Source organism: Phaseolus vulgaris, chromosome 11 (genome assembly GCF_000499845.2).
Source record: "Phaseolus vulgaris cultivar G19833 chromosome 11, P. vulgaris v2.0, whole genome shotgun sequence".
NCBI lineage: Eukaryota > Viridiplantae > Streptophyta > Magnoliopsida > Fabales > Fabaceae > Phaseolus > Phaseolus vulgaris.
The window spans coordinates 6,567,237-6,578,133 of NC_023749.2; the positions used below are offsets into that span (position 1 = coordinate 6,567,237).

General features: G+C 30.5%; 2 protein-coding genes across 4 annotated transcripts; one reads left to right on the forward strand and one right to left on the reverse strand.

Annotated features, from left to right (window-relative positions):
- Positions 1–1,392: 1,392 nt before the first annotated feature.
- LOC137829207 (NEDD8-specific protease 1) lies at positions 1,393–3,258 on the forward strand. Of its 3 annotated transcripts, none has more exons than XM_068636005.1 (2): positions 1,393–1,505; positions 2,118–3,258. In XM_068636005.1, the coding sequence occupies exon 2, from the start codon at positions 2,131–2,133 to the stop codon at positions 2,815–2,817; it is 687 nt and encodes a 228-aa protein (XP_068492106.1). In that variant the 5' UTR covers positions 1,393–1,505; positions 2,118–2,130; the 3' UTR covers positions 2,818–3,258. The 3 variants fall into 3 exon arrangements, with proteins under 3 accessions (XP_068492106.1, XP_068492115.1, XP_068492110.1); XM_068636014.1 differs by having other exon boundaries at positions 1,407–1,505; positions 2,125–3,258; XM_068636009.1 differs by lacking the exon at positions 1,393–1,505 and adding an exon at positions 1,636–1,766.
- Positions 3,259–3,952: 694 nt separating this feature from the next.
- Positions 3,953–9,031, reverse strand: LOC137825085 (arogenate dehydratase/prephenate dehydratase 2, chloroplastic-like). Its single transcript, XM_068630763.1, has 12 exons — positions 8,695–9,031; positions 8,548–8,600; positions 8,019–8,111; positions 7,510–7,710; positions 7,358–7,438; positions 5,432–5,527; positions 5,266–5,343; positions 5,059–5,148; positions 4,890–4,951; positions 4,693–4,774; positions 4,537–4,612; positions 3,953–4,168 (listed from the first exon to the last, which is right to left on the reverse strand). Exons 1-11 carry the CDS (start codon positions 8,933–8,935, stop codon positions 4,553–4,555), a joined length of 1,137 nt encoding a protein of 378 aa, XP_068486864.1. The 5' UTR covers positions 8,936–9,031; the 3' UTR covers positions 3,953–4,168; positions 4,537–4,552.
- Between the last annotated feature and the right edge of the window lie 1,866 nt (positions 9,032–10,897).

Sequence of the window (10,897 nt, forward strand, 5' to 3'; positions counted from 1 at the left end):
ATAAGTGAATTTTCAAGGACAATTTTTTTTATAATAAGGAAAATGTAAGACTTGAGATTTTAGTAAAGATAAATTTTAAATAGATAAAGGATAAAAAAATTATAAATAAAGTATTCATCATTTATTTCATTAGATGCGTTGTATCTTTAAACTCTATTATATCTAAGAACTCTATAATTTAAAGGATAACTACATTATTGTTATTATGACAAAATACAAGGTTGAGGAGGTAGAAATGTAGGATCAAGTTGAGCCAATCAAATTTTGATTTGAATAAATAGTTCATTCCTTACTAAGGATTTCATCTCCTTTCGTATTCTCTAAGTGTTTTGTTAAGAAGAGATGTCAGTAAATTTGGAAAGTCTTGTGGAAAGTTTTTGAAGTGTATAAGAAAGATTTTGCTTATACACATGTTACTTTCAAATAAAAGAAGTTATTTTTAGTCTATTCAATAAGATGTTGTCTAGATACATGAACATATTAGTGACATTAATACATTATATGTATGATGAATTAGATTACACTCATTGACATATGATTGTTGAGAGATTGAGTTATGTTAATATGTGTAATTTATGAATGATGACGGAGGTGATTGTAAGTAAAAAAATGTGTTTTGTAATTATTATAATCAATATATTATAATTGTAAAATATATTTTATGTATAAATCTCACTTTACTTTCAAACAACACTTAAGCAATGAGTTTTTATTGCATGTACTACTCAATATTACTCTCAAACATGATTATGGATATTCAAGTATAAAAGGATATGGACACAAAGCTTAAAAGTTAATATAAATTTTGTCTTTTCTAATTCTTAGTTATTTCATTTTGTACATATATTTATATTTTGTTTTCTTTTCTGATTCTAATCTTTATTGACTATTTATTTTATATTTTCTCTCTTTAATTAGATTTATAATATATTCTGACATTTGCTTTGATTTTTATAAAAATAAAAAATTGTCGCATCATTTTTTTTTCTATTTTATTTGTATATGTTCAGTTTTGTTCATCTATTTTTTTTTTAATATTAAGATAACTTTTTCTCTTAAATGACACTCATAGTATTTTTAAAAAAAAGTGAGATCAATAAATTACATTACTACATTACTACGCTTAAACGTCAATATTTAAATATATTGTTTTTTAAAATTTAAGTCATTCATGTTAATTAAAATATTTAAAAAAAAAACATTCAAATTAATTGTTGAAAATTGATGTTAGTGAATGGAAGAAATCGTGCAAATAAGTGAAGAAATTAAAAAAAAACTGATTTGAAAAGATACCAAAAAATGAAAGAGAACATTTATAGAAAAAATTAATTATAAAATTTCAAGGTTGCAAATATTAATTTCAATTAATATAACCTTGCCTGTCTAAACGCAGCACTGTTTGTCACTTCGACATGCTATAAATAGTACTTTTACCTTTTTTTCTTCCTTTCTTTGAATCCGTAACATTGTTCTTGTTCAACTTTCCTCGCTTAATCTCTGTAACTGTAAGTCATTATCTGATATAACTTTAATTGATTCTTGCGTTCTTTCTTTCTTTTTATTCTTTTCACATTTATTCCAATGTGTTTCAACTTAAATTCCAACATTACTGCAGAATTAGGTTTTATATATAACAAAACAACAAGTTTTTCTCTGAAAACACATCTATTTTATGTGAATTCCTTCTTATGCGGCACTTGATGAATTTATCTTATCAATTTGTTCTTGGATTTGTTTTATTCTTTTGCTGCCGTTTATGATTGGAGGTAATTTAATTTAGTTTTACCATCGGAGATTCTGATGTCTTGAGAGAGCATCTTTCAACTTGAACTGAAAATTTGACAACTTGAATTTATGCCAAATAATATATTCGTATTATGAACTGTAGTGTGTTGGGGATGTGTAGAAGAACACCAAGCGATAACAGATTGTTTGTTTATTTTTCTCATAATTTTCGAATGCGTTGCCTTGAGAAGTACTGCATATTGTTACCTTAACTGGGTCATGAAATAGCACAAGTACTAGCTCTCTATGTTCGTCCCCTTTTCTTTTTCCTTTGATAATTGTAGGTGATAATTTAGCTTAGACATGCCCTAATTTGTTTTTCATCTGGCTAGTCTTTAGATTGGGATGAAGAAATCACTAACAGATGAGAAGATTCTCAGCTACAATGATGTGGTGCTTCGGCAATCCGACCTTGACATCCTTAGTGGTCCATATTATTTGAATGATCGGATTATTGATTTTTATTTCAGTTATGTTTCTTCATGCCATTCCTCTCAGGATATACTGCTGGTTCCACCATCCATTGCATTTTGGATAATGCAATGCCCTTTGGTTGACTCTCTTGGGGATTTCATAGAACCCCTTCATTTGCCTGATAAGGCACTGGTTGTATTCCCCATCAATGACAATGATGATGTTGACAGAGCTGAAGGTGGTTCTCATTGGAGCTTAGTTGCATATTACCGCAAAGCTAATGTCTTTGTTCACCATGATAGTTGCAGAAGCCTGAATGCAGCACCTGCCAAGAAACTCTATAAAGCGGTTGCTAGATACATGGGATCCTCTGGATCAGCTTCTGAGGCTAGCTTTCTGGAATGCACAAATTCACCCGTGCAAGATAATGGTTATGACTGTGGTTTATATGTGACAGCCACAGCAAGAACAATAAGCAACTGGCATGCAAATCATAAAAATGCAGATACGAATGATCTGTGGTTTTCTGCTGTGAAGGAACAGGTTACTCCATCTGCTGTTGGCAGCATGCGAGGCGAGATCCTGGCCTTGATCAGAGATCTAATGGCAAGACATTGAGAATAGCATGTTCCAGGTTAAAATTTGTCTTCTTTCTTACTCGGAGTCCTGCTGAATTTAGGTTTGAGCTTTCCCTATATCTTGATGGAGAAGTGTGAAGTCTGATTGAACCACAAATTTGAACTTCATTGGTGAAGGGACTATGGTTTACTGTATGTTTAGATTTACGTCCAAAGAGAATGGATGAACAGCAAGTTGAAGCAACTAAGTGTAGCTTTTATGTTAATCAATCACTTTTTGAGGTGAAATTGTTGTTATACGTGCATCTTGAATGCTATTCCAGACATTGTTGAGTCCATTTGAGCCATTGACTACCCAGTGGCTGCTGAAGCAAATGGGTGTTATTTGGGGATCACTTATATTGAAACCAAAGTAAATTGTCATTGGCTCATTGCCATTACACCTTCAATACAATGCAATTGAAAAGTTGGTTTTCTGATATGTCTGAGTATATCAACATTCAACATTAGTTAGACCATTATCATTGCAGGAATCGTCATATAAGTTTTTAATTTACTTTTTATGAGTATCAATTTTTAAGACTTTACAGTTTTTACTTCAATCTAAGAATTATTAGATTCACATTTAATAATTTTTTATTGATAGGAAAATATATTTTGACAGGAAAGTATTATTATTCTACAACATAGCCTATTAAATTTTATGTTAAGTCGGTATAATCTAATGAGAAGATTTAGGATTTTGTAACATTCAGGTATTGAACTTATAATCTTAAAGATAATTATATCTTAAAATCAATTGAAAATTACTTAATTATTTGATTGATTTAGATGTTATCAATTAGTTAGTAATAAGTAATGTGTTATATTATTAACATTCAATATTGGTTATTAATTATACAAGTTGATTTATCAAACCATATTTTTCATGTTTTTTACCTGCAATTTCTTACCTAATGAGAAAAGTAATAATGTTTTAAAAAAAAAAACTTACATATTCTACATTTGTAAATTCAAATTGATTGGAAAAGAATACCTCTGTACTGTGGGAAAATTATATTTCTTATCCATATCCATGCCCTAGGTCCATTCTATATTTTGTTTCAAGGACAATCTGAATATGTCCGGAAGAATATCACACTGAGGCAGAACATGTACAAGCATCACAGGGAGAATTGGTAAAGGAAAGTAATATTTTAACTAACATTTAAAAAGTTAAAAAAAGGCTAACATAGATAGTGGGCAGGGTAGGGGAGGCCCATCAAAATTTTAAGAAGTTTGTACATTTGATACAATTTTCTGTTTATATCTTCTATGAAGCAATCTAAACTCTTTATATCCAATAACATGGATTGACCACCGGAAGTACCACATCGCAGGCAACAGCAGTCCTGCATCGACAAAAGCACACAGCAAAAGCGTACAAAATTAATTAAATAAAAGCTACAGAATGAAATGGCCATCATAAGTGATACATTTGAGTCCACATACATGCTAAAACCAATTAAATAGCCAGATTTTATTCCCAACAACAAGCAATAATCTATTGGCAACAACACGTCACTCGTTCAATTTTAATAATGCCGAGATAATTGATTAAGTTCATACATGACATTTTAAACTGCAAGGATTAGTTGTTCGGAGCGCAATTTGCAATAACAATCAAGGTAACCAAAGTTTCAAAATTGGAGGTCATTTACATTCAGTAAACAAACTAAGCTAATCTACCAGAAAAATTATTCAGATAAATGGAACTCACTTCTTTTGGAGATTATTCACGTCGAGCTAGTGTCCACTGGATAGCTCCCTAGCACTCGCAGGAATGTAGCAAACTCCTGTTATGTGTATCGGTTTTAGAATGTCTACTCACCAGTAATACTTTCAATATGCTTTAAAGGATTAAATTAAAGCACACCTTTAGATGCCTTAGGGCATTTTGTGCATTCGGATTAGCCATTGATGCTTCAAAATCAACATAGAAAAGATAATCAAAGTACCTGTATAAGATAAGAATAAGAACTATGGTCATAACAACAATCATTAACAATATACCTTTTTTAAGACAACACTAATAATGATTTTAAGTTTTTAACTAATTAGTTTAAATTATACTTGGAATTGCTGCTATCATCTGATGCTCGTAGAGGTTGGTTTCGCAGAGGACGGCTTTCAATCTGTTCGAAAAACAAATGAATTACATAACTAACTAGAAAGGCCTAAAATGCATGCTTGCTAACTTCCTCAAAAGATATAACAGGTGATGCCAAGAAAGACAACAAACCTTTGTAAGGTTAACCTGGCGCAAAGCAAAAACAGCAAGGGCCTTGAAAAGAACCCCAGGACCCTCTTCTAAAGAAAAAACTATGCTTGTCTGACAAATTAATACCAGTATTTAATATCGATTAGTAAGCATAAAAACCAAACAATGTAGGAATCGGGAGAAATGTATGTGTTCTATTCAATAATTCCTTCTATTTATTCTGAGTACCTTAAATGGCCTATCAGTTCCTGGAATTATAGGTTCTCGTGCTAACATTAAAAATCGAGTGACATTATCACTATCATCCTGCAAATGCAAACCTATTAGCAATCAAATCTACCGCAAACCAGAACTTCCAACTACAGGTTAAAACACTAATGCCATTAACGCAGACCTGAATGTCTTCAGCAAGTATATTCAAGCCATAGATCTCTGCAGCGGAAGAACTAGCAAGTGCTCCTGCATCTTGTAGTCCGAGCAAGGCAACATGCTACAATTTGTAACTACATTAGAATAAGTGATACTGAAAAACAAGTCGCAGTAGCAATACAAATTGAATTTCAATCCAATACTCTAAGGTGCAACATCTAATCATGTTTTCAGAAGATGACAAGAATATGCCAAAATTCTCATCAGATTAGAATTTGAACAAGGATGACCTACTTATAACTAAGGCCTCTGTTGGATTGGTTGCAAGTTTTTGGCTTTTAGTTTTAAATGCAAATTTAAAAACAAAACATCTTCAGATAAAATAAAGTTTAATTGGTTTTTTACGTGATTTTAAATCACTTTTTTTCCTTAGTTTTCAAAACAATACAAAAAGATTTTCTTTTACTTCTCCCTTTTAATTCTATGTTGTTCCCTTAGACAATTACCTAAGAATATCACACCACAATATCACTGATCCTGCATTTTGCCGAAGTCGTTTTTCAGTGAATTCTTTGGGGAAAAGGTTCTACATGTTTGGATAGGGTCTAAATATACAAAAGCTCTCAAATCTAAAGGAAAGAAGCATGTTTCCTAGCAAAGTGACATGGTTCCAATGATGCCACACTCACTCATTGTAGTACAAATGTTTAAGCATAACCTTGATCATCAGAAGCACCAGAAATTATGCCAGCTACATAGCTTTTATCAGAAAATATGATAAATATCTTATAGTATCATTTTTCTAACTTAGAGTATGGTAGAATATCTTAGATGATCTCTTAGAATGTGTTTGGTAAGACCAATAAGCTAGCTACTAGCCTATAAGCTAGTTTGACCGACTAAGTGTTTGGAAGTACCTCAAAGTAGCTTGTTTTAGGAGTTTCTTATAAGCTACTCCAGCTAACTTCTAGCTTGTACCTCATTTAATTTTCTTCCACTACTCCCTTATAATACATTTCCTTGTTATCCTTAATTTCGTTATACCTACTATCACTTATTTCAATTTTATAGACAAAATTAACTATTATACTATTTTTAGTATTTCTAGAGTTACTTTTTTAATTTTTTATGTATATCATAAATTCAAAAAGACTCAACATTACAAATTAAAGTAATAAAGTTTTATTACATGATGCTATGTGAAAATTATACAAAATAAAAATTATAGAAAGAAATTCAGTGTAACAGGAATTTAAATTAAAAAGATCAAAAAATTCAATTTTTTGAAAAATAAATATAAATTAAATTTGACTAATACTCATTTGATAATCTCATTTAAACAAAAATGACTTGTTCAAATAAATAAAAAATATACAACTTTTAAAAAACAAATAGAAATACTAAAAAGTTTAATAAAAATTTATATATTCTAAACAAATCAAAAATTATAATTATATAATAATTAATTTTTGTTTTGAAAAACAAACTTCATTTATAAAATAAAACTCGTGAAGTTATATACTTTTATGTCATTTTATATTTACCAACTAGTTTATCAGCTAGTTTACCAGACACTTCTAATCTAGTTTACCAGACACTTCTTATCCAATAAGTTAGCTAATAACTCGGATCTTATAAGCCAAGAGCTTTTCATATACCAACTACCAGCTAGCTTATCAGCTTGTTTTGCCAAACAGACTCTTAGAATTTATTCTTATTTTGTATCTTGTGATTTGTTTACTTATATATTTAGTATCTTTGTAATTATAGACCTATTTTATTAGAAATTGATTTATATGAATATCATATCAAGAATATAGGAATAAATCCTTAAATTATTTGTATTTATTGCCATTGGTATCAATCTGGTGTAGCAGACTGGTGGTTTCAATGTCCCTAGCTAGAATGCATTTTATTGTCTTTCAGAACCTTTCAATAATTCTACACTTACCTTAGCGGCACCAGCTGTATCATCAACTGCTTCTCGCACCAATCCCAACTTTGTCAGTGTGTTCTCGCATTGAGCAAGAGCCTGAAAAAGTGTCAGTCTGGAAGATTGTTTGAGACTGGGAGAACGTAAGGCTTAAAATGTTAGAATCACACCTGTGGATGACTTAGAACCCGGTTCAAATCCTCAAGTTTAACACCATGGTTGGCCATCAAACAATGACGGACAGCATATTTTACTTCTCCTACTATATGTAAACTATGCCGGAGTAAAAGGTCATAATTTCTGTGGATACTCCCTCCTAAAGAATTCTCAATTGGCAAAACTGCTCTGTCCACAAGCCACCTTTCAACAGCCTAAAACAGAAAACCAAAAATGAGAGAAACAAAGAGATTAGACCTCTTGGAAAATGTATATACAAAAAGGTAACCACGATAAGAAAACAACAATAAGAATACAAGACTAAGAGCTAAGTAAGAACTGGAATGTTTGATTTTGAATTTTAAGTGGTTCGAGCAGTAATGCAAAACAATAAGAGATAAACTTGTCTGGACAAAAGGTATACAAGATTAAGATGAATTCCATGAAGAAAACAGGGGAAACCAGCAAAGAAACAAAAAAAAAAGAGATAACAGATCAAGAGGAAAGGGTAACAATACTTTACATCAAAAGTGGTTTCAAATTGTTCACACGGCACAGCTTCACAATTTGGGTAGGCTTTATGTGCTGCTGATTCACTGTAAGCACCATGAACCCCCTGAAAATGTAGAATTTAGCTATATGAAATCATAAACAATGGGTGTTACACTTCAATTACAGTGCACCGATTTCCACCGTCATTCAGTCATAAATTACCACATACACTACGATTGTCGACTCCTACGATAATTACATTAAAAAACGTATCTAACAGCGCATCAAATAAACTCCGCATACAATTAGCTCATGTAACTCGTTCAATTGATAAATAAAAGAAACAAAAATAAAAATGTGAGTATAAAGTAATTCATGCATGAGCACTGCCCGCAGCCAGTAAAAACCTCGAGAAAGTAATGTTAATTAATTGTTTCAAAACAAGATCCGCTGTCTATTGATGATTGTGCTTATATACAGTGAATTATGTATGAGTTGCTTGTTCGTGTACACAGACAAAAAATTCGATTCCACTAATAATCATGCAATAAAACAAGCACCTGATATGCCACACGAAGGCCTGAACCGTCGGAAACTGAAGCAGACAAAGGCCCTGAAAATTGAATCGCGAAAATCGTCAATAGTAATAGCTACGATAAAGATGGAGAAAAAGAAGAGACAGCACGGAATAGAATATAAATAGGTACGTGGAAGAACGATCGGATCGCGGGAAACGACGTCGTCGGGGCTGGTTCGCAATTCGACAGAGTGAGGTTTATCGGCGAGATCGCTCTTCTTCTGTTTCCCCTCGTGAAGAGAGGCGCGAATGCTGAGGTTACGGTACCGTTTTGCGTGACGCGTGAGGCTGAGGAACAGCACGGTGTCTGACGGCGGACATTGGCGGTGGAGATAGGGCGGAGGGTGGGCTACGATTCGCGACGCTGCCATCGAGACACAGTCAGAGACAGTGTTTGGTTTTGCAGAGTATGGACTTCAAAGTCCGTTTGGAGCTTTGTTTGATATCCCCACTCCACAGTTAAGAATGTTAGGTGAATTTATTTTTATGTTTTAATAAATATTAATATTATAATTATTTATTTTTTAGTTTGCAAGCTATAAGCGACGCACGGATTCTGAAACGGATTCTGAAACGACACTGACACGGATATAGAAAAGGTAAAAAAATTTAAAATTAAAACACGGAGATATGGATCTATATATTATATAATTATGAATTATATAAATTGATAGTAAATATTTATGTGCACAAGTATTTTTCAGATTATTTTTTGCAGCAGAAAAATGTTTTTCATGACTGGTTCACAAGAACTTGTTTCTTATTTTTATAATCACAATAATAATTTATACAATAAAATTTAAATTTTGAAAAAATTAATGTATTTTTTCTTTTTAAATTTATATTAGAATCGTATTAAAATTGTCAAAAATCTAACAAATACTTTTTTAATTAAATATTTGACAGATAAATATCTTACAGGTGTCATACAATAATCGGACACCGACACGTTATTTAGAAGAAAAAAAAGTTGAGCTTTATAATTTGAAAGTAAACAAAATCACAAAACTGTCTAATACCTAACTGCTTTTCGTAGAAGAGGGAGAAGTGAAGTCTAGTAGTGTACATTTAAAAAAAAAGATTCTTTAAAATCAGTTAAAAGACAAGGACAGTTAATATTTGTAAACTTTTATTATTAGATTATAATATTACTAATAAAATAAGATAACAATAACAAGAGAAACAAATACTTTATATTCCCGTTAATAATAAAGGATTATTTATGACCACTTTTAATATTTTTTTTATTACAGTCATGGTTTTATATCTTTTTATCATTTCCTATTAATAATTTTAGCATTTCAAAAAATAAAAATAAAGTTGTGTACACTTAAAACGTCTTATTAACTTCTAAATTTTCTTTAACCGTATTTATTAAAACTTTACTTAAATTTAATTATAAAAGTATTCTAAATAATACTCGTTTATATATATGAGTCAAGAAAAAATATCTACGTATTACTTTCATTTACACGTGATTTTGTATAACCATATATTAATTAATTAACAGTGTGTTTCAACAAATCCAAACCTTGTGCTTCAAGAATGTGAATTTGGATACTGGCTTTATTATATTTGTGGGCGAGTTCAATGGTTGATTTTGATTAAGTGGTTAACTAAACAGAAATTATTAATGATATAAATTGTAAGATAATTATAATAAAATTTTAAAAAAAATAGTCAATGTATTTTTATGTTAAATTTGATTTTACTCTTTGTACTTTCAGGCTGATGAAATAGTTCTAATTTTTTTTAAAAAAACATGAATTTACTTCTTTTTACAACTTTATGATGATTAAAAAAATAAAATTACATGTTTTCAAAAGTTGAAGAAGTAATTTATTTATTTCAAAATATACAAAGACAAAACGAGTTTGAAAAAAAAATACAGAAATAAAAAATATATGTTTTTCCTATAAATTTGTTATAATTGTTTTATTGTGATTGAAAGAGATTGTAAAACTTGCATCAGCGATGCGTCATCTATTTTTTGTGCACGAATCTCGTGAAAACTATTATATAATGATTTAAATTATTTTTATTTTATTTGCAAAGAATGAAAAGTTAAGAGTGGTTTTGTTTGAAAAAAAAAAAAATTATCTGACTGTGAGCTTGCAAATGTAATATTTTCTTCTTAGTTATTGTTCCGGGGGAAAAGTTATACCATGATTTAAGAAATTTTAAGCTTTATGATCACTACAATCATGTTTAATTGTAATGAGGTTTATTAACCTTGCAATAAAATAAATATGTATGTATTGTGGTTAAATCCTCACAAACATGTCGACGGTTTTTTTTTAAAAAAAACATATTAAAATTTGAAAAGTTTTAAT

Excerpts from the sequence above, each read along its gene's own strand:
- LOC137829207 (XM_068636005.1), top strand. The coding sequence starts at position 2,131 with ATGAAGAAATCACTAACAGATGAGAAGATTCTCAGCTACAATGATGTG.
- LOC137825085 (XM_068630763.1), bottom strand. The coding sequence starts at position 8,935 with ATGGCAGCGTCGCGAATCGTAGCCCACCCTCCGCCCTATCTCCACCGC. Across the intron at positions 8,601-8,694 it reads CGATCCGATCGTTCTTCCAC|GGCCTTTGTCTGCTTCAGTT; the intron begins GTACCTATTTAT and ends TTCAATTTTCAG. Across the intron at positions 4,952-5,058 it reads GCCAGGTTAACCTTACAAAG|ATTGAAAGCCGTCCTCTGCG; the intron begins GTTTGTTGTCTT and ends TTTTTCGAACAG.